This window comes from Heliangelus exortis, chromosome 9 (assembly GCF_036169615.1).
Source record: "Heliangelus exortis chromosome 9, bHelExo1.hap1, whole genome shotgun sequence".
NCBI classification, from domain to species: domain Eukaryota; kingdom Metazoa; phylum Chordata; class Aves; order Apodiformes; family Trochilidae; genus Heliangelus; species Heliangelus exortis.
Window position 1 is genome coordinate 8,797,567 of NC_092430.1, and position 22,413 is coordinate 8,819,979.

General features: G+C 49.2%; 3 protein-coding genes and 1 long non-coding RNA gene across 22 annotated transcripts in view; 2 read left to right on the forward strand and 2 right to left on the reverse strand.

The window, feature by feature from the left end:
• GIGYF2 (GRB10 interacting GYF protein 2) overlaps positions 1-8,886 on the forward strand; it is a 75,409-nt gene extending 66,523 nt beyond the window's left edge. For all 14 annotated transcript variants that reach the window (XM_071751925.1, XM_071751929.1, XM_071751932.1 and 11 more), the window contains 8 exons: positions 673-909; positions 1,512-1,634; positions 2,226-2,429; positions 2,557-2,762; positions 3,027-3,181; positions 4,432-4,601; positions 5,125-5,272; positions 7,100-8,886. In XM_071751925.1, the coding sequence (XP_071608026.1) occupies positions 673-909; positions 1,512-1,634; positions 2,226-2,429; positions 2,557-2,762; positions 3,027-3,181; positions 4,432-4,601; positions 5,125-5,272; positions 7,100-7,167 (1,311 nt within the window). In that variant the 3' untranslated portion in view covers positions 7,168-8,886. The remainder of the gene's footprint in view (positions 1-672; positions 910-1,511; positions 1,635-2,225; positions 2,430-2,556; positions 2,763-3,026; positions 3,182-4,431; positions 4,602-5,124; positions 5,273-7,099) is intronic.
• The window catches only part of LOC139799717 (uncharacterized), a 328,047-nt gene that overhangs the window by 51,363 nt on the left and 254,271 nt on the right, over positions 1-22,413 (reverse strand). The window lies entirely within an intron of this gene.
• SNORC (secondary ossification center associated regulator of chondrocyte maturation) lies at positions 8,917-19,514 on the forward strand. Of its 4 annotated transcripts, XM_071751979.1 has the most exons (4): positions 9,068-11,336; positions 14,393-17,402; positions 18,928-19,113; positions 19,376-19,514. In XM_071751979.1, exons 2-4 carry the CDS (start codon positions 17,270-17,272, stop codon positions 19,483-19,485), a joined length of 429 nt encoding a protein of 142 aa, XP_071608080.1. In that variant the 5' UTR covers positions 9,068-11,336; positions 14,393-17,269; the 3' UTR covers positions 19,486-19,514. The 4 variants fall into 4 exon arrangements, with proteins under 4 accessions (XP_071608081.1, XP_071608082.1, XP_071608080.1 ...); XM_071751980.1 differs by lacking the exons at positions 9,068-11,336; positions 14,393-17,402 and adding an exon at positions 8,917-9,061; XM_071751981.1 differs by lacking the exons at positions 9,068-11,336; positions 14,393-17,402 and adding an exon at positions 8,926-9,061 and having other exon boundaries at positions 18,931-19,113.
• Positions 19,935-22,413, reverse strand: part of NGEF (neuronal guanine nucleotide exchange factor) — a 48,790-nt gene continuing 46,311 nt past the window's right edge. For all 3 annotated transcript variants that reach the window (XM_071751951.1, XM_071751953.1, XM_071751952.1), the window contains one exon: positions 19,935-22,277. In XM_071751951.1, coding sequence (XP_071608052.1) covers positions 22,105-22,277 — 173 coding nt within the window. In that variant the 3' untranslated portion in view covers positions 19,935-22,104. The remainder of the gene's footprint in view (positions 22,278-22,413) is intronic.

Genomic DNA, 22,413 nt, shown 5'->3' on the forward strand with positions numbered 1-22,413 from the left:
CAGCCCCCTAACTGATACTGTCACAGTCCCTAAATCAAATTAACCTTGAAACATGATTGGCTTCACATAGTAGGTTCACTTCAGAATTGCCAGTAATTATTTAAAAATTTATTTTCAAGGCCCTCCCTTATAAGTCATTAATCAACATTTCTGTCCTACCACACAGCCATTTCCTTGGTTAGCAGAAGCATCTTTTCCTCTGCAGCTTGTGTTGAGTCACAGCAGTGAACATCACTCTCTTTGTCACCTGTCTTCAGCTTTGATGTCAAAACCTTTTCTCCCTTTTCATTCCTGTCAGTTTTTATTCCCCTGGAACTGTAGCAATGCTTGGTTGGAAATAGATTAGCAGGTAAAGGCTTGTACTGAAAGGTGCACAACTCCTAGAAAGAAAGTGGCATCAAATTAACCAGGCTGAACTAGGAAGATGTCACACTCTACCAAGTTCCTTGATGGAGCAATGGGAAACTTGTATTTTTAGGGTCTGCAAACTCTATTACTGTGTTTTCTGCCTGAGAAACATGAAGGTAAATGAGCAGCAATAGAGAGGAAAGATTACAGATACGAATTCCAGAGACATAACTCTCTTCAGTCAGAGTGGCAAGACCACAGAGCAGGGGTAGCTTAGATTTTGCAAGTCCACTTAGACTTTGTTCCTCTTTATGTCCTGGGAAGGAAGAGGAGGCTGCCAAGTGGGCACGTGAAGAGGAGGAAGCTCAGCGGCGACTCGAAGAAAGTCGGCTCCGTATGGAGGAGGAGGCAGCCAGGCAGAGGCTGGAAGAGGAAGAGCGAAAGCGCAAGGAGCTGGAACTCCAGCGCCAGAAAGAAATCATGAGACAGAGGCAGCAGCAGCAGGAGGCTTTACGACGGCTGCAACAGCAGCAGCAACAGCAGCAACTTGCACAAATGAAGGTAATGTGTTTTGGGGTTGAACTGCCTCCTTCAGGTCAGTGTAGTTTACCACAGCTGGATTAAGGGTTGTCTGGACTAGCTTGGACAGAGCAGAGATGGGTGAAATAGTTGGGGAGGAAAGAGGGTTAATTGCTGACTGAAAGTACTGGGAGAAACAAGAGGAAGGCAAGTTACAAAATGAAAAAGGGTCATTCAATAGAAATGTGCTGCAAAGGGATCTGAGATGGGGACAGATGTTTATTCTGCTGCAATGAGTAAGGGCCAGTGCGACGTTTCAAAAGCTTGGCATTCCTAGGGTCTTTGAAATCAAAACTGATTGCTGTTACTAAGGCAGAGGTGGGTTGTTACTCTTGATAATGCAGTGTCTTTGACACTGTGAAACATCCAATGCAATTCAGAGAGACATACAGTTTATAACTTACACAGTTTAACTTTTTCATACCTAATCATACCATTTTATACTCCTGAGTGTGTTGTTAAACTTAAAGGCAGCCTTTCTTTTCCTCTTTATACTTTGAGTGTATCCTAATCTATCATTATTATACTTCAGCAGTATCCTCTGAAGTGTTTTGTAGTTATTGATGATGTCTGTTTTCACCCAGCTCCCTTCATCTTCAACATGGGGTCAGCAATCCAATTCAGGAGCTTGTCAGTCCCAGACCACACTGTCATTGGCAGAAATACAGAAGTTAGAAGAAGAACGAGAACGGCAGCTTCGAGAAGAGGTAAATGCTAGCAGTAATGGAGTGCAGCTTCTACGAGTGGACTCAAATATGTGACTGCTTGACTGTTGAGTAAGTTGTTAGAAGGAATGGAAAGGGTGAGGAATGTTTCTTGAAATACCAGAGCTTGGTTAAAATCCCATCTTTCAGGCACAGGTACTTGTTTGAAAGTTTTTGTAGTGTCTTAATTCAAGTGTCTGAAAGGAGGGGAAACTTTTAACCCTAGGAGTGTCATGTGTTCACAAAACAATACAACATTCACATCTGTGTTCTGTTTGCAAATATGCACAAGACCAGGGCGGTTGAAGGGGAGGGAGGGAGCCAAGTGATGGTGGGAGCGTAGGTGCTTCTCCTCAAAGACTCTAAATGCTTAACTGGCTGCTGTCAAGATTTGACAATGCAATCTTTTCCTGACTAATAAACAATTGGTACTCAATATATCCCTATTTGAAAGAGCTTAGAAAAATAATAGATCAGCCAGACTTGTCCAGAAGAGAGTGAAGTCAGTTCAAAACCAATTTCTGGGGTAGACTTTTGAATCGTAGTTATCTTTGTAAAGTATGGACAAGGCCTTTTTTTTTGTGCGTGAAACAGCAAAGGCGTCAACAGCGTGAACTGATGAAGGCCCTCCAGCAACAGCAGCAGCAACAGCAGCAAAAATTGTCAGGCTGGGGTAATGTCACCAAACCAACAGGCACTACCAAGTCCCTGCTGGAAATACAGCAGGAAGAGGCAAGGCAGATGCAGAAACAGCAGCAACAGCAGCACCAGCAGCCGAACAGAGTCAGAAATACCACGGTATGTACAGTCTTTATCTCCTCAGCCTGTGGAGAGGAGCAGTACATGACAGTTCTCCATGTCTGATCATTACTGTTCCACCAGGTCTGGTGCTAATAACCAGGATCTCTTTGTTATGTTTCAACAGCACTCTAACCTGCACACCAGCATTGGGAATTCAGTGTGGGGCTCCCTAAACACTAATCCCAGCAACCAGTGGGCATCTGACCTAGTCAGTAGCATCTGGAGTAATGCTGATACCAAAAACTCAAACATGGGTTTCTGGGATGATGCAGTGAAGGAAGTGGGACCTCGTAACTCGACCAATAAAAACAAAAGCAATGCCAGCCTCAGGTAGGAACTGGTGTAGGAGCTTTTGCAAAGAAAGGCTACCACTCCTGAGTTGATCACTTAACAGTTATATCTTCATGTGTTTCCATTTTTCTGTGTCACTCAGGATCTGTTTCAGCAACAAAAATAGCTAATAGGTTACCCCTCACAATTTATTTTGTCATCTGCTTGAAAAATCAGCATTTGCATCTTGTAAAGTCATGTAGCACTGTACCATATACTGTGCAGTTGATAAGTCTGGTAATTTATTATATTTGTTTATCTCAGTAAATCTGTAGGTATTACAAGTAGACAAAACAAGAAGGTGGAAGAAGAAGAGAAGCTGTTGAAATTGTTCCAGGGGGTTAATAAAGCCCAGGATGGATTCACTCAGTGGTGTGAACAGATGCTTCATGCACTCAACACAGCCAACAATCTAGATGGTAAGAGGTGGAGAGGAATGTAAATCCACTGTGGGAAACAATACCCAATTTCTTTCCTGACCAGATAGTTCTGAGGGAGCCATAATGACATCAAAGTAATGCTTTTATGCATTAAGAATGGCTTCATTCTTCAGTCAGCAGAGTGGCTTCATTCATCAGTGGTCTGAAGAACTGGCTGCATCATCTTCTCTGTGGTGTTTTCTGGGGTAAATTTCAGGGGATTGGAAACAGTTTGGAAGTGCCACCCAGAGCTTTGCTGAGGACTACTGGTGGTCATGGAAATGTTATCAGGCAGATGGGTGAGGGCCCAGTTCACTTCTAATTACATGCCAAATTACCTTATGCCCCTCTGCAAAACATTTTTTGTCAGGAAACTGGTTGGGTTTTTTACTACTACTGCTGGAGGGCATGCAGAGGAATGCCCAGTCTGAGATGATCAACAGATACCTTCTTGTACCAAAGCTCTGTGGATATCCTCCTGCCTCCAGCAGCTGCTTAGCTGGGGTTCTGTAGAACCCTTGAACTGGTGCTGCTCCTGAGCAGGATCACCCCTCACTCTGTGGCAGTGCCACAGCTTCCCTCCTCCTGGGTAAGAGATACTGGAATTGATGTGTTGGCCCCATCTGTGTACTGACGAGCTGCCTGTGGTGACTGGGAAGAGGCTGGGCCCTGGAAGGGCTCATGAACACAGTGGCCTTCCACACTTCCAGGGGTGCCAGCCTGTTGTCCTCATGTCTTCCTGGCTTGTGATTAGCTTTGCCTGTGTCAGTAGTAAAATATTTCAGTGCAACAGAAGTGTTCCAAAGAAAAAAAGATGGTAAAGAGGGCTTGTGAGTCAGGTAGCTGTTGTACATGGTGCTTGCAAGTCAGGACAGCCACTATTGGAGATTCATCTGTTCTGCTTTGGCCAAAAAGAGACTGCTGGTGGCATCTCTAAGGCTCAAGTATCTTCTGTTTGGGCCTGGCATGAAATTTGAGCTGTAAAGCTGACAGTGTCTGAAGCTCCTGGGTTAAGTAGCTTTAGGATGGTCAGTTTAGTTGTCCTTCTCACCCTATTAGCTTCCTTTCCTCTCCTTGCCTTGACAGTAGAATAGATGAAGTGGGGCATCTTAGGGCTCTACAAGAGCAAGCTGCTTCCAGTTGCTACCAGATCTGCAAATGCTTGAAACACAAATCCCAAGTTTGTGTTAATTGCTTGTACATCTTGAGATATCAACACCCTTCCCTCATGGTCTGCCTTCTTCTTGCAGTTCCCACGTTTGTTTCTTTCCTGAAGGAAGTGGAGTCTCCCTATGAGGTCCATGATTACATCAGAGCCTATCTTGGAGATACTCCTGAGGCCAAGGAGTTTGCCAAGCAGTTTCTTGAGCGCCGTGCCAAACAGAAAGCCAGTCAGCAGCGGCAGCAGCAACAGCAGCAGGTAAATCCTCCTCACTGCAGCCCTCAGCAGTGCCTAGAGGCTGCGTTTGAGGCTGAAGAGTCTGCACTTCTGCTAGACTGATAAAATCATAGAATCAAAGAACAAAAAACCATAGGATTTTACAGGTCCTGCAGAACGCAAATAATAAAACAGATTTCAAGTATTTACTGCAGAATCGAGTTTCTTTTATAACTACCAGCTAGGGCCGACTCTAGATCCAATAATGTCTCAGGGTGCTGCTCCCAGATAGGCTTGAGGACAGAGTCAGAGAATTACCAGAGTTGGAAGGGACCTCCAGGGATCATCCAGTCCAACTCTCCCCCTAAAGCAGGATCACCCAGAGCACTTCACCCAGGACTGCATCCAGGACAGTGAGACAAAAATGTGTTGGATGGATGCATCACCAGCTAGTGCTGCCACACGTAATGTCGAAAGTGCTTTGGGCTCTCAGAATGTTTTCAGTGTAAACCAACAACCAAACTTCATTGCATGTTGTTATCCTGCATTTCCCTTCTTTTTCTAGGATTCAGTGTGGGGAATGAACCACAGCTCACTACATTCAGTCTTTCAGACTAATCAGAGCAACAACCAGCAATCCAATTTTGAGGCTGTGCAGAGTGGGAAGAAAAAGAAGAAACAGAAGATGGTTCGTGCAGATCCCAGCTTGTTAGGTCAGATTTTAATTTTAGAAATTAACATTTAATTTGGGGAAAGCCTTGTAGAATTATTAGCCTTAAATGGGAATACTAGATTTGAATAGAAAAGGTAGTTGTTGAAACATCAGTAGAATTTCATTATTACTACTTAATGATTTCAAAAATTCTATATTGGTTTTCCCAGAAATTTTTGTCCAGCTGTCCCTCATGAAAAGGCCACTTCAATACCTTGGTTATACCTGGAAATTTTTAAGTAGTTCAGGCATGTCAGTGAAACTGCCTTTCATCTTTTGAGCTGACCTAACCACACTTCCTGGTTTGTTCATTAGGGGTAGCATTCCTTCCTGCCTGTTTAGATGAGCTAATCACCCTAGTCAGAAAAGATGGCAAAGATCTTATGAAAAACAGATGAAAAGTGCTCAAGTTTTCAGTTGGAGGCAGTGGAGAAAACATCAGTCACAGTCTTTTATTCATTTTTTTTATTTATTTATTTTCTTTGTCTGGGTGGTTATGTGTTGGGTAGAGATTTCTTTAAGGTGGCCTTTAAGATGCAAGGGCATGGTCTAAGTATGTGAGTATTGAGCACTGGGGGATGTAAAGCATTGCTGTAGTATTTTTCTAGAAAAAACATCTCCACGTTTGTGCTGGGCATGATGAAAAAGAAACCAGGGCACCACACTGGGGCCAGTATTTGTTGTGCTGGGCCTACTTAGCTCTTTTTCATTCAAATCAGCCTTTTACTGACCATCTGGAAGTCACTGCTTTTTTAAGGCTCTGCCAGAGCCCTGCCTTTGTTTTTTATCTTCCTTTTCAATGATTTTTGGACTGAAGCATACTGAACTTTTCAGTGCAGTTCCTGCCTTAAGCCATCCTGAGGTGCCAGTCTGAGGCCAATTTGGGTCTCCACTTGAATAGTTTAAAAAACTGCTCATGTCATGTGAAGAGATAATTACTAAAACCAATTCAGAAGTTGCAACTGTAGGAGAAGTAACAGATGCTGCTTCCTAAAAACCAGTATGCTATTACAAAAAAATTCCAAAACCTTTTAGGTTTAGCAAACTGCCACGAGAGGGAGACAAAACAATTTCCTTAAACCTACTGAGCAGAGCACTTCCTAGCTGTTCAAGATAATGGCTGTGAAAAGGAATTTGTTTTCTAGCACAGAGCAAGCCTATGTAGCAGTGTCTAGACAAGGAAATGTCAGGTTTGTGTTGTGTAGCCTTACACAGGAAAAATTTCATTTTCCTCATAGTCCATATGAGGTTGGTAAAACCATAAGAACTGGATTTCAGTAGGGAAGTTGCATACAATATATTGGAATTTTTTCTTGCACTTCTCACGTGTCATGTCATCAGCACTTACAGTTAGTGGGTAGAGTAGAAATTTAGGTGCAATTTGAGCCGTCTGCATAGCCTGATGGATTCTGCCTTCAAAATGTTATTTCTGCCTCTGGAGCCTTGTAAGCATGGTGCTGACAGGTACTCCAAGTGCCAGTTGACTCAGGTGTGCTCCCTTCCAAGAGGCTGCTGAGCCACCTCACCACTGTGCCTGATACCCGACCAGAGCTGCAGATGACATTTTTAAAATGCAAGTTAAAACCAGTCTGATGCTTGATCTCTTTTGATAGTGACACTTACATAAGTATACAAATTATTATCTTTGGTTTATTAAGGAAAAAACCCAAAAACCAGTTTGTGTAGTTAATCTCTACCCTTCCCAAATTTCCCTGGGTTCTTATTTTGTGTATTTATTTTACACGTGCTAGTGCATGTACCAGCTGTATTGCATCAAATACAACATAACCCATCCAGTTTTTTAACAAAAGTCCTTTCTGGTTTACAGGGTTTTCAGTGAATGCCTCATCAGAGCGGCTCAATATGGGAGAAATAGAGACTTTGGAAGACTACTGAGCATGTGCAAATAAACTTGGCTTTTCCTGCATCTGTTAACCATGGGTTCTCCGTTTGGACACAGTACTCTCCACCATGTGTTCTTCTTCGCCTCGCAGTGAATCACAGAATTGATCATCTCAGGCTGCTTCCTCTAGCCCCAGAAAACCCTTTCTGCCCAGGACTGCACAGGTGGTGTTCACGCTGGTGGCCTAGAGTTGAGTGGACTTTGTTCAGAGCCCTGGGAGGGTGGGAGATGTAGGATTCGTTCCAAACAAGGCTGATTTGGGCAGCAAGCTTTCACTGTGCTGTGATTTCTTCTGCTGACATAACCTGGAGAAAAAAAAAAAATCAATTGGGATTCTGCAAACTGTTGCTTCTCTCTCATGGTTATTCTTCCCACATCCAACACGTGCAGTTCACGGAGAGAGAGAGAGTTTGTGGTTAACAGATGTTGGTCAAAACCAAAATGCCACACCGATACTGACTTCCGTGCTCCATCAGGGCAAGAGGTGCTCTCCCAGGCCAGGAGTTGCATTCATAAGCTAACCTTAGAACTGGCAACAGCAGGAGAGGGGCGGTGGTGGGCGCAGTTTAGCTTGGGTTGGTTTGAAGTTGCACACCCCCTGCCAGCCCTTCTCAGCACATTATTTTTGGAGGGAAATCTCGAGCCTGTCTTCATTAGGTGGTGATGCTGAAGCTGTTGGAGTTCCCCATCGGCATCTTTTCAGCCTTCTTGGACAAGTGGGGACTTCTGCTCTGGGAAAAAAAAACAGGGGGGTGGCATATCTTCTTTCAGGTTGAATTCATCCCTTAAATGCTACCTTCGGAGGGTTAGGACCAGTTTATTTTGAGCTTTTTTTCCTGCAAATTTGTCTCGTTTAAGAGACAGTAGGATCTTTACCGTGTGGATCTTTAGTCTTTGGTGAGGGTGAACACTGGCTTTACAATATGTACCCTATCAATCTTAGCTAGCTGTCATGTCGAGCAGCTCTTAGGCTGGCCAGCAGAGATGCCCTTTTGCCATGAAGAGAGACTGTGGAGGGTGAAGCTATGTGCAATGACGGCCCTGCTTATCTTCTACACCTTAAGCTACTTCACACACCTTCACTGGGATCCATCATGCTTAAGTATTTATGGAGTCGTAACCTTCCTCTCTCACGGAAAGATTTAACACCACCTTCCCTTCTCCACCCACCCATGTGCACACACCACAAAAGAAAGAAAAGGATAACTGCCAAATGCACTTAGTTTCAAACCCCTGGTCCCATCTTCTGTCCCCAGAGGGTTATAACCTGCCAAGGGAGATACGCTACAGTTCTGGTGGAGTTGTATAAAGGTGTCTGTCTGTCTGTCATCACTGCCTAAAGAAAACAGTTCGAGTTGCTCAAGAGCAGTTTGGCTTTGGATTTTTATTTCGTTTGGTTTATTCATTTTTTGGGGTCACCTTCCCCTTCCCCTGCTCCTCCTCTTCCTCCTCTCTCTTCCCCCTGCCCCCGAACATGTACAGTAACTATACAGAGACTGCTGCAGACTTGTATATAGTTTTTGGATCCAGTAGCATGGAGAGACTTGGAACTGTTGCAAATTTGGTCTCCCTCTCTCCTTTGCTTTGTAAATTCATAAAAGGGGGAAGAGGGGTAGTTAAAATGTTTACAAAACTTTAAACTCCCTCTGAACTTTTGCCAGTGTGGGGGGGGGGAAAAAGAGAGAACTTAAATAAAATCTGGTTGTATTATATCTGAGAGAAAACTTTCTGCTTGCTTTTGTCAAAGCTGAGTTTTGAGAGAATTCCTGGTGCTAAAACTGATGCAAAACTCAACTTGCATCAGTTTTCATGAAGAAACAACAAGCAAAATGCACAGGATGTGGAACAACAGCTGCTGCTTTATTTCTTCCCTCGTGAGAAACACCGGTGGGTTCTACTTGGTAATTTTAGAGTTCATATAAACACCAGAAAGTTGAGATTGGAAAATTCTGACAAGAAAGCTCTAATTCCCCCTCCCTCGCTGCACAGAAACACATGCATGGGCTCCTGGTGTTTATGCAGGAGGGATGAAGCCCCAGCTGGGTTTCTGTGGCTGCAAACACCCTGCCATGGACTCTCTTCTCCTACCCCACCCACTCCAGTTCCTTTCCAAAATGAGAGGTTTTATTTCTCCCCTCAGCGTAAATTCCACACAGATACCTTGTAGGCTTTTTTTAGACAAAATCTTATTTTTTTTTATTATTATTATTAGTTGCTACTTTTTTGTGTGTGGAAAATCCCAGTCAAAAGAGAAATGTCCTACGATTCATGTGACCATAAGGAATATGAAATCAGTGTGCTAAGATCTGAGTAGTTTTGTGTGATGTTTAGTTGCTGTCTTGGACAGAATAAGGCTGATAATTTGACTTTGTTTTAATGTCTTTGCGGTTTTTAAGTATATAAGGTGTCTGGTTCATAAGTACTTTCTGTTGTTTTGGTGGTATGATCTAATTTCCACAAGCTAATTTTGGACTACTCTATATGCTATGTAACAGATAAGCAAAAACCTGTTAATTTCCACCTCAGAGTGGGAGCAGGAAAGGAAAAAAAATTGTTAAACAAAAATGCAGAAAGGCAAGCAGGGAAAATGTGCAGTAATTTGTCAAACCCTGACAACCTCACTCGGCTTCTGAAACTTAGTAGATTATGAACTGGTGTGGAAGATCTTGCTTTTAATATTCCAATATTCTGGTTTCTGCTTTCAGTACAGAGGTAAGATGCTGGCATGTTCAGATCATGTATTCAAGTGACTGCCTTGTCACCTTTTGTGACAAATGAGGTCCTGTTTCTGTACATTGGGGTCAGTATGGATGAGAAAAATAGGAGCTACAGCTTTGTGCCTGCAGCTGGATCTTTATGTGCTTCCAGCACCTTTTCAGACAGAACATGAATCTGTAAAGCTAATAAGGATTTCATCAGAGTTTGAAAGATGTTGAATTTGACACTAGAGATACCTGAGGTTTTTCTTGGGCATGTGTCACCAGGTTGCTCCCTAACTTCTTGATTTGCTGCAGGAACAGTGCTCAGTCCTCTGCTTTTCCTGTCTGGGTGCTTTTGCAAAGAAGGCACCAAGCAGAATGATTGAAAAGGACACCAGAGCTGTGCCTCGCTGCCTGGCAGGAGTCCAAAAAGCAGAGAGATCTTTACCAGAAAAATCTGAATCTGAAATTTAGGACAGAACTTCTTGTGTCATTTTCAGAACACATGTGATGTTGGGGATGTTTGTGTACTTCATTACAGCAGGTTTTTCTGAACAGAAACCATGAAGTGCTTCATCCTCAAATCAGTTTAAAAAAATCTTACTGATATTTTTCTGTCCTCTGCAATAAGCTGGAGCATTCCCATATCTATATGCTCCATCCTTTTCCAGCACTCTGGAAATGTGATGGAAACAAACCTCAGTTTTCTCTGCTGTGAGCTTGTCAGCAGCCCATAGGGTGGGTGGGAGAGCTGCTCCCAGGGGGCTGCTGGTTCTGCCTGCCCACCATGGCTCTCCTGGAAGCCTGGACAGGTTCTGAGGAGCAGGGCCGCCCTTGTCAGTTTTGAACCTGCTGGAGGAGGGTGCCACAGAGCTGCTGTGACTGTTTCAGAGCGTTTTAATCTCAAAAGGTAGAAGCTCTTGCTCTGCCCACCCTGGAAAGAGGTGTGCTCTGCACATGCAGGAGAGAGCAGAGCTTGGCATGGTGTCAGGATTGTCCACCCAAAGGCTCCTGTGTGACCCCATGGGTGGGGAGGCAGGCCAGGAGCATCCCCGTGTCCCCAGAGCAGGGCTGGCCAACAGCTGCTGGGCCTGGCAGGGCACGGGGTGCAAGGGCTGGGCTGCCTATGGTGTGGTAGGCACAGGTTTGGGAGGGTGGAGCTGCCTTTGGGAGGAGGTGTGTGCTCTGCGAGGCAGACACAGAGGCTCTGCTGGGCTCTGCACTCCCTCAGTCCACTTGCTGGTGTGAAGGAAATTTTTGGGGGTTTTGGTTGGTTGTTTTTTTCCTACCTGACTGGACAAAGTTTTTATTATATCAGTGACACTTCCAAGTTGTTTTGTACTTTGAAGAGTTTTAAGAGTTCCTGCTGACACTTTTCCTGAGGGGAGCCATGCCCTACCACAGAATCCTTTGCCTGGTCCTGCTCGCGCTGTGTGGCAGCCTGGTCCCTACTGTGCTGGCAGGTAAGGAGCTTTGTTTGCATTTAAAGCACAGGAGATCTTTTACTAACCTGCTTCTCCCTTCTCCTTACATAACTCTTCTCCCTCCCCTAAAAATATCTGTGTTTATTGAATTAGAATTAATGGAAAGTAGCTTTGCAGTCAGTGGCGAGTACAAGTAAGTTTTCCATCCTGATCCCCTGCTTCTGTTGGGGGAAAATGGAGAGAATCCTCTGTCACTTCTCCTTGGCTGAGCAGCAGTAGAGCCTCGGCAAGGAGCAGTGACAGGGTCTGCAGGAGCTGGGGTGTGCTTGGCAGGTGACTGGACAGTTTTTCATGCTGGGGAGAAGTTACAAGCGTGAAAAGAAACATTTCTCTCTGGCTAATGCCAGTTTGTGGCTCTCCGTGCCTTCTGCTGGCAGGATGGGACAGCTCAGGCCAAAGGAACAGGCAGGAGCACAGCACTAGTTTTATGCTCTTGTCCAGCCTTCCAAGACCTAGAGCAAGGCTGGACTGCAGCTTGCCCTAGTGGGGAGATCCTGGCCAGCCTTCCAGCAAAAGAAATAATTTATTTTTAAAGAGCTTTCATACAGATGGGGTAATGTATCACTGCACCTAGAACAGAATTACCGTAGCTGGTATTGCCCCCACAGGTCCTCCAATTGTAGGATACCTTGCTGAGAAACCTGTAAAGTAACTAAAATGAGCCCTAAAAAGTGGATGTTTTCCTTCTCAAACCCTGAGCTTTGATTTTTGTACAGTGAAACACTAATGTTTTAAGCACAGTTTCAGTTTGTAGCTTGCTTGTGCTCCCAGCAGCAGTGGCAGTGCTCTTCCCCAAACCAGGTAAGGTATTTTCTTAGCAGTATTTCACTCTGCAGAAATCTATTAATTTCCAGTAAAATCCGATCTGCTTCCCCCTCTGAGCTGGGACTTCTTCTGTGCCATTTCAGGTTTCCACTCTTCCATGGGTATTTGCCTCGTCCCCTGCCTTGCCAGCTTCCCGTGTACTTGCTCTTGCCTCGGCTTTGCACAGCCATGGTTTGTAGGGAGCTGTCCCTGTCCCCCTGTGTCACTTTGCAGCCATGGTTTGTAGGGAGCTGTCTGTGTCCCTCTACATCACTTTGCTCTCTTAAATATCCCAAGTTCGCTTGATTCCTTTTCTGGGTGGGTTGCAATCACACAGGGAGGCCAATGCCTCCTGAAGGGCTTTGTGCTGACAAGTGCAACATATGAGGATCCTGGGGTGGAGGAGGGGTCCAGTGCTTTCTCTCTGTCCCATTTTAGAGACTTGACACCTTTAACAAGTTTGTTCTTCTCTGCTACCTCAAAGCAGGATGTGAGGGAACCAGCCATGCTAGGAGCAGAACAATTTTCTGCTGCTTGAGGCTTGAGGAGTAGAGAGGTACCACCCCCCCCTGAGCACAAGGGCTTCTCCCACACAGGGGAATTTTTTCAGCTTTTTCACCCTGTTAGAAAAGGAAATTTCCTGCCTTGTGCAGACAAAGAAGGGAAGGACCCATACAGACACCCCTCTGCTCTCCCTGCAGCCCTGCCTTACAGTAAACAAGTTTGTTTAAGGCTGGCCAGGACCGCAGTGCTCCACAGGGCAGCTCCCGGCCCTCGCCCCTCACAGGCCGCCCTTTGTGCTCCCCGTGAAGGCCCCTTTCATCCCTGCCCTGGCCCTCTGCCCGCTGTGGCTACCTGGGCCCGTTCAGCCCAGGGCTGGCCCCAGGGCTCACCCACCCTCTGCCCTCCCATTGCAGCATGGGGCCGCACAGGCCTGGGGTCCGGAATGCAGCTTCCCTTTATGGATTTCATCTTATCTCAGTGTGAGACCCCCGAGTTAAGTGTTCAGGAGCTCAGGGGGACACGAAGGGTCTCGCATGCAGCTGAGGTTGACACCTGGGCGTAGCAGTCACAGCACTGGTGGGTTGTGTACCTGGACCTGGCTCCTTGCCTACCTTGTCTGGTTTCCTGGATGCTGCGGTCAGGGCTCTGCAACCAAAGAAAGCATGAATTTCTCCTTCAAGCTACTGAGCTCTTTCCAATATCCCCTTTGTCCAAGATGGGGAAACAAGCAGCCGAGTCTCTAACCCTCTTTGTCCATGTCCTCTACGTGCAACAGGAACCAGAACTGGTTCAAGGACTCTGCACGTTCAAATGTCCGCTTCCACCTTCTCCAAACCTGGGCTTATTGCTCAGGAGAATCCTGAAGAGTTGACTTTTATTTTGTTATCCTTTTTTTTTAATCCCTTATTTTTCTCCAGTAGCTGAAGAGAACCTACAGGAAGGCTGGAGAGAGACTTTTCATAAGAGAGTCCGGCAATAGGACAAGGGGAAATAGATTTAAACCAAAGGAGAATACTTTTAGACTGGATCTTAGGAAGAACCTCTTCAGTATGAGGGTGGTGAGACTCTGGCACAGGTTGCCCAGAGAAGCTGTGGCTGTCCCCTCCCTGGAGGTGTTCAGGGCCAGGTTGGATGAGATTTTTAACAGCCTTGTCTGGATGAGAGGTGTCCCTGCCCATGGCAGGGGAGGTTGAAATGAGATGATCTTTAAGGTCCCTTCCAACCTCAGCCATTGGATGATTCTATCAGCAAAACCAATTTCAATTCATAGATTGGATTCAGAGCTGCAAGTGAAGTGGAAGTTGGTAAAAAGCCTTTGCAAGGCCTCAGCTTCTGAATCCCTTCTGTTATCTGAACTCTGATATGGGCTCATCAGTTTCCTCATCTTGAGCTAATGTGGAACTGTTATACTGCAGCAGCACTTCAGAATGCCTGTAGGGGAAAATGCAGCAGAGCAGATGTGCTAAGGGAAAATATGCAGGAGAAGACCTTGTCCAAGGATGTTTTCTGTAGCAACTCATGTGTCTTCATTTTCAGCAACAGGAGAATAACAGATATTAGGAAGTTTTTGAGGTTAAAGTACTAGAATGTGAGAAGTAATAAATAGTAGTAGTTTTGTCAGGCAAATTTCTTAAAAAAATGTGGAAGTTCCAGAAGGTTTGTCCAGGTGGGCAGCAAGACTCTGGAGACTGTTACTCAACCTGGCTGTGCAACAACACTGCTTATAGGTTACTGACACTGGGATCAGCTCCCAGCTGAGGTTACTGGGTTGGAGGTGGAGGATGAGGATGATATACAATGAACCAACTTGTACAAGGAAGAGTATTGGTCACTGGTGAGTGATCTCCAGGGATGAAGAAGTTAGGTGGTCACATCTGCCTTGGGGTCTTGCAGTCTGCTTGTAGGAGAGAATCTGGTTGATTGGGAGTTAATCTTGAAGGTTCTTCCAGATTTGGTTGGCTTCCTCAAGAGCAATCACTGGTGAAGACTCTTCCAGAGACTCTTCTTGCCTTTCTTACCTTTTGGCCACTGAGTGTCTGTGGTGCTGGTGACCACATTGCTGTGCTGGCAGCTCACCTCTCCTCCTTCTCACTGAGCATGGAAATAGAGTTTTTGTCAACTTGCCTTTGGGTCATCCCCCTCTGGATCTCCCTACAGCTCATGTAGATGAAGGCCTGCCAGGTCCTTGTGTCATTCAGACACTCATGGAGTATGTATTTATGGAGTGTAGTAACTTTATTTTCTTCCCTTGCTCTGGCCTCAGTGTACCCCATTTTCCCCAGGCTCCATCTCTGCCCAGTAAACCCCCAGTAACTAAGATTATTCTCTCAGGTGATCTCAAACTGTATTTTCACCATGTGGATTCCCCTGGCACTCTGTGGAGCAGCAGCTGTCCTGCTCAGTGCCGCATTGCTAAGAGAGGTTTTATGCTGGGAAGAGCTGGTTTGTGCCAGGGCTTGAGGTTTCTCTCCCTTGGGAGCCCGGGGCACCCAGGCAGGAGGGCTCGGCAGTTGGGGGGTTACCCTGGTAGCCCCCTGTGTGCCCAACTGCTGCCCCTGGGGTGAGAAACCATGGTGCGTTTTCCTGGAGATAGAATGGGTCCTGTGGCTGCTGCCAGTGCAGCTGATGCATGGCCCTCACCCAGATGTTAAACATCTGGTCATGTGATGGATGAGGTGTTTTAAGCATCTTTCCTGGTAGTTCTACAAAATGCTTGGGTAAAGAGGAAAACTGTGCACCATCTGGCCTCGGATGTTTGTTTTCCAACCCTCGACTACAGTCTTTCCCCTGAGGTTGTGTTGCCCTTGGGTTTCTTCACACAAGTAGAAATCACTGTGCTCTGCCTCAGGGCCACGGAGGTCCCTGTAGCTTGTCCTCTCCCCATGAAAGGCCACCACTGGGTCTGGAGCTCTCACTTGGGGGCATTGGTTCCAGCCCAGAGGTCACGTCCTCCTCCTGGTACTTGGGGTGACAGTAGCCATGCAGGTGGGCAGGCTTGGCTGCTCCATGCCTTCTGCTCCTGTAGATCATGTTTAGAGTCCTGGTCTCCTGCTTGTGTGCAGGGAAGCACCCCAGGAGGGAGAGGGGCTTGCGGTGGTCTCTCAAAACATCACCAGCAGAGCAGAGGCCTAAACCTCCTGAACCAGGTCCCACACCTGTACTCAGAGCCTGTTGAGTGAGATAGTCCAACAGGCAACTGGAAGAAGCCTCATCTCCCACTTGGAGACATGCGAGACTTTACTGATGGTGTGTGTTGGCCTTTGGCACCCAACTCAAGCTCTGTCCTTCCCACCTGTTACCAGAGGGCTGAAATGGGAGCATGGCATCCATCGCCGCTCTGCTGGACATCTGCTGCTCTGGGCCTTAAAGAAACCTGCTGGATGTGTGGGGACCTTGGGTGGGTGGCTGGGCTGGGCTTCTCAAGCAGGCAGGCATATGAAGAGACGAACTGTTAGTTCAGGAGGGAATATGAAAAGCCAATCTTGGAAGGAAAAGTGCTGATTGTGGGCAGGTGCTCTGCCTGGCTGCAGTGGGTTCTCTCTGGTGAGCCCTGCCTGCTAGCAGCCTTCTTTGGGGACAGTGCTCATGTTTGGGTTTGTGATTCTCTCCCCGCGTGTCTGCTGCAGGGCTCTCAGCATCTGCTCTAGCAGCATCAAGGTGCAGGAACCAAAAGGGGGACCCAGCAGCCATCCCTGGCTCTCTCAGTGATTCTCAGAGGTGGGTGTTGCACTTGGTGGATGCTGCTCCTGAGCTGACAGCTCTGGTCAACAAGGAGCTGGAGCCTGCTGAAGGGGGAGGGTTGTGTTTCCCTTGGATGAAGCACTGATGAGGGAAAACTGCAACAATTCGGGACAGCTAAAGCATGTTTGGCACACTCTGCTGTCTCTGTTAGGGTGAACTGAAAGTGTCACTAACAGGTGAGGAGAGTGAACAAGATACATATCTAGAAGCCATCCAGGCTTCTATCAGGTCTTAAAAATCAATGAGATCACAAGCAAATTAAACCATTTCCTCTTTATTTTGCTATGAAAGATTAGCTCTGTGCCCTGCTTAGGGGGCTGCAATAATTTTTTTCAGGAATTAGAGGAACTGGGGACAGGAGAGACTTTCAGGAACTGTGGCCCCAGTTAGAAAAAGAGCTATGGTTGGAAGGGGTAAGCACTTCCTCTTTGTCCCTTTGAGAACATGGAATTGTGAAGATCCCCTCCAGGTCCTACAGCCTCCCTGCCCAGTGCCTGTATCTGTTACAGATCATCTGAGACTTTCCCTGGGGTCAGATGTGAGGGTACACTCAGTCCTTTTGGCTTTGGGGAGAGAAACATTCCTGGGAAGTGCAGCAATGATGTTCTTCTGGTGGGGGGATTCTCCTGGCAGATGAGAGGGGCTGTGGTGCTGGTGCTGGCCCTGGTGGCGTTGACACAGTCAGGAAGGTCATGGCTGAAGTGTAGCTCTTGTGTGTGGAGCTTCTCCACTTGCCAAAGCAGGCTGGGACCAGGGCTTCAAAAGCATTACTTGTGTTTGGTCTGTGCCTAAACCAACAGCATCCTAACATCACCATTGCTAACCAAACAGCCCCATCTCTGCTCAGGTCCTTTCCTGTTTTAATGTGTAAATGTTTTAACTACATTTACTCTCCAAATTCTGTATTTCCTCCTGATCTCTCCTCTGGTGGTCCAGGATTTATAGAAGAGAGGTCCACTGGAAATGGCACTACTTGGAAGAGCTGCTGGATGGGATGTGAGTCTCCAGCTCTGTTGGCTGGGTTTGTAGGATGGGTTGTGGAGGGGCCCGTGAAGGGCCTGGGTGTTTCTGGGGAGCCCTGGTAGAGTACAAATGTCATGTGTGCTCATATTGGCATTTGAGATGCCACCTCTGATGCAGCGGCTACAGCCATACCAAGAGTGTGAGGACCTGGTGCTCACTGCTGCTCCTGGTGTCTCCCTGGGGTGAATGGGCAGCTGGTGTGATGGTGCTCTCTGCCTGACCTGGCACAACCTGAGCTCAGACTGGCAGCTTGAGTGCCTCAGAGTTAAACCTAGCAAATCCAGTATGGAATCTGTTGTGTTCCTGAGTCTGCAGGCAGCCTCAAACAGATCCAAGGGTGTTGGGAGCCACTCTTGGATATGAGCCCTGCGGGGACTCCTAGCAGGGGGGTTGAACAGGTAGCAAAGGTGTTTTGGGGTTGGTCCTCCTTCTGCTGCAGAGCTCCTATGGGGAGTGTGGTGGAGCCTCTTAGTGCTGGTTCTTCAGTGCTCTCCCACAGGGTGCCGGCTGCCCGGGGGAGATAGGGAGGGCTCCAGGCACTTGAAGCTGGGGCTGGCACTCGGGTGTGCTGCTGTCACCTGTCTTGCTGTGCCAGGCAGTGCTGGGGCCACCTCTGAGTGCCCCTGGCACACTGAGGGACACTGCTGGAGCTCCTGCTGCCCTCTTTCCCAGCCCAGATCACCATGGTGTCAGCTCAGGTGGGCCCTGGCACTGGATGCTGTTTGGTTTTTGTTCTCCCCCACCTCTTTTTTTTTTTTTTTTTTTTTTTTCCTATCCCAGTGTGACATTTCCAGTGGTTTCGGCAGGGAGCTGTGGAATGTCTCCCGTTTCTACCTGAACAAGCTGGGCATTAACAGGGAGCACTGGGCTCAGCCAAAGGCAGACAGGGAGAGCTCTGCCTTCATCCTGACCCTACAGCAGGAAGGAATAACAAGAGCTGAACAGTGACATCAAACAGGGCCTGGCCCCTCTGCCACCCCCCAGCACAGGGCAGAGGGACACTCGTGGGCTCCTGTGTGGGGCAGCCCTGTCCTGTGCAGTGCCGGTGTCTCCACACCCTACATGTGGGCTTGTGGTGTGGGATAGAAGGACCTTCAGGTGATGTGACTTTGGCCAGCACAGGGGGCTCAACCACTTGTAGCTGGAATGTGACAGCCCCTCCCAGCCCAGTCCTGGGAGCAAACTGGACACAGATGTTCAGGCAGGGCCTGTGTGTGCAGGAGGAGAGGCTGAAGGGTTGTGGGGAGCTCCTGTGCACACCAGGTTGTCACCAAAGCCTGTGGCCACCACTGCCAGTGACAGCTCTGAGTGTGGGTGCTGGGCAGAGGTGCTGCCCTGTGGAGGGGTGGGGTGTCTGCCCGATGGGGTTTCTCAGCCCTCGGGTCACCCATCATCCCCCCTGGGGCACTTGGCAGCTGGAGCCCAGGGCCCTGGTGGGCTGTGGTGGCCCTAAGCTGTCAGCAGCAGCGGGCGGTGACAGTGGGTACCCATCTTCCAGCAGAGTACCCCCAGGGCACGGTCCCCACCCTCTGGAACGATCCTCCCGAGCTGCCCTCTGGCGCTGGCCCCTTCGATGCTGCTGCCACCACGACCCGACTGTCAGATGCCACCACCTTCCCCTCGCACACCCCCGAGCTGGAACCTGAGGACACGACCCACCAGCACCGGCTGGATGCTGGGGATGGTAGGTGGCTGATGAGGGGCTGCATGCAGGTGCTCACAATGTTCTGGTTCTGGTACCAGCCCCTCCCTGGCCAGGGGGGGACAAGAACACAGCTCAGCTGTGCAGGGACCTGGGAATGGCCACCATGGCCAGTGCAGTGTGTTCTGGGTGGGAGTGTGGCCAGGGGGCTGGGGACATGCTGGGTCTGGGGGTGTCCCAGCCCTTCCCATGTGGGACTGTCAGCTCCCCTGACCTCACACCACTTTGTTCTCTCTCTCTGCAGGCTCGCTGGGGCCTGGAGCTATTGGTGCCATTGTTATCGCCTCCCTCCTGGGCACATCTGTGCTTGTGGCCTTGGTCGTCATCACGCTGAGGAAGTTCTCAGCCTCCTGAACACAGTAAAAGTGTTTTCTGTAACACAACCAGTCTGTCTTCTGCCCTGCCCTGCTCCCACTCCCCATCTGCCAGCAGTCCCTTTGAGGAGAAAAGCAGCCAAGGGTGCTCCAACCTCTGTGCTGCAATGCAGCCACCCCCCCAGTACTTTTTGTTCCTGGTGTACAGATCTCCTGAGAGCACCCAGCCCTGGCATGCTCCACCACAAGAGATCTGTGGCAGCAAGGGTCTCCGAGTGGGAAGCAGCTCGCCTGGGCTCACCTTGCACAGCTTTCCTTGGGTTGTTTGGTTGGTGTAAACCACCCCAGTACCTCCCTGCTCTCACCCCACCCCATGTTTGTGTTCAGACCCACTCCCACCCCCTGCCTTTGGGCCAGTTTACCTCCACCATTTGAGGGGTCTGGGGCAGAGGTGGGTATTGGTGTGAGGGGAGGAAGACGACACAGGTGTGTTGCACTCAGCTGTATTTTATCACACGGAAAAACGAGACAATAAGTTCCCCCTCAGTTTGCTGAGGCAGCCCGGTGGGGGGGGAGGGAGGGGAAGTCCAGCTGCACCTGTGGGCCCCAGGCCTGGCCCTGTACAACACTGGAGACCACTGAGGAGGAGGCGTGCAGGGCTGGGGCTGAGGGAATAACACTGGATGCCACTTGGTGCCTGAAAATGGCACAGCCTGTGCCTGGGGTGCGCAGTCCTAGAAAGTCACAACAGAGCAAGAGGGGCTGGGGAGAGTCCTGGGGCTTGGCAGTGGGGCACAGGACAGTTTGTGGCAACCCTCAGCCCCTCACTCCCCAAATAAAAATGCAGTGAGGAACTGGGGAGCCTGGGCTAGTCCCTCCACTAGTCAAAGATATTTCTGACAGGTAAGGGAGCATTTCTGTGCTGTGAGTGACATCCTGGGCAGGTGCCTGTGGGGTGGGCTGGGTTGTGAAGTGGGAAATCTGGGATGTGCCCATTTCGGGCAATTTTAAGGGCTTCCAAGAGCTGAACCTTCCTTGGTGTTTGCACTGGAGAACTGATGGCTGCTGCAAGGTCTGTACCCTGAGCTGGAGGTTTGGGTGTGCTTAGAAGGCTGTCTGTGAAGGGCTTTTGGGGGGATCTATCATGAGGTGACCCCACTGAATATGCTATGCATCAGCTGGGGGCTGAGAAATTTCCCAGCCTCAGCTCTGGGCTGTGTGCTGGCAGGGGCCAGGAGCCTCTGGCTGCTGCCTCAGGGCCCTCCCTGGGGTGCTAAAGGGGGGTGGGGAAAGTGCAGTCCCTGTGCTAACGTGGGAACACTGGGCTTGGGGCAGGGGGGCAACCCCTTTGCTCTCTGTTTGGTCCGGGGGGCTGCCCTGGGGCTGTGGGGAGAGTATGGACAGCCCCAAGATGGGCTCTGGAGCCCCTCTCCAAGGCAGCTGTTCTCTGTCCCTCCTTTTTCCAGCACAACCGCGGCACCACCAGGGAGTGCTGCAGCGACCGAGAGACTCCTCTGCAGTGCTAAGGAAAGGTGCCAGGTAACTGACCTCCCTGGTGGCCTCTGGCCGTGCGGGGCAGCCTGCAGCCGAGAGGCCTTGGCTGTGGCCACGCGTGGGAGGGTGCAGGGCCAGGCTGCTGACAGGCCAGGCTGCCACGGGCGGCCCCCGTGGTCAGTGCTGTGCCCGGGGCTCCACACAATGCGCAGCGCCGCATCTGGGAGGAGAGCGGCCCCACTGCCACCCGGGGCTTCTGTACACGTGGGGAGGGGCAGCAGGGCTGTACAGGGCATGGGCAACTGGGTGGTGTGGGTCAAGAGCATGCGGGCAGCCATGGCAGGACAACAGCTCCTGGGTATCATCTCTGGGGGGCTGCGTGGCAGCCCGGGCCTGGCGGAGCTGCTGTGGATGAGGAGAAGGGGCAGAGCTGTATGTCCCAGGCAGGTGGCAATGGCAGGCTCTGCAGGTGGATGCTGCACTCCAAAGCTGTCAGGCAGGCAGAGATGTGGGTCAGGCTGGCAATACTGTGCTGCTGGTGGAGCAGGGCTGGGCACGGAGTGTTTTGGAGCATTTGACTGGGAATAGATTGAGGATCTTGCAATGGGAATGGGCCCAGCAGAGCTGTGGAGGTGGGATTCCTGGCGCTAGTCCGAGCCTGGTACTAGTAGGCCATGTGAGAGGTGGCAAGATGGCTCCTGGGCATCACATAGGGGCAGAAACAGAAAGCCTTAGGAGACCCCTGAACTCGAAAGGTACAATGAGCTGCAGATGCTTGACCTGGGTGGTGTTAATTGCTTCATTATGTTTGTGGCCATGTGCCCTTCCCAAGAGGCCTGACGCAGCCCTGGGGAAGCAGGGGTCAGCAGACACCTGGTGGCATTCGGGCTGTGTCCATTTGGTGTGTGCACTTTGGGCCTTTACAGAGCTCCTGGAAGGGGTTATTGGAACCAGTTCAACCCAATGATCTCCAGGAAAGGCTCAATGCTGCGGGGAGCCCGGGAACTGCAGTCTGTTGGTGCGGGGACACGTGTGCCTGCTCCAGCACACTAAGTCCTGCTCCATGTCCCATGGCACCACCACCACCACCACATCCTCCCTGCTGGCAGCCTCTGTCCTCTGCCCTGCTCCCAGAGCCACTCCGGATGCTTGGGGACATTGGGGGTCACTGGCGGTTTCTGCTGCCGAGTTTCCTCCGCTGACTGTCATCTGACTTGTGCACCCGAAAACACTCCTTCAAGTTCTGGGCTCGAATTTTGGGGTTCAGGATCTCCTCCCCAATAGAACTGGGGAACCAGCCCCTCTCCTGGTCATGAAGACGCTCCCCAAATATCCAGCCTGAGCAGAGACAGAGACAGGTGTAAATGGGGAAGGACTGGCTCTTGCTCCTGCTCTAGGAGAGTTCCTGGGAATTGCCTATGGAGCTGGCAGTGCTATCTGGAAGCTGATCAGAGGCCTGTGCTGGAGTGGAGCC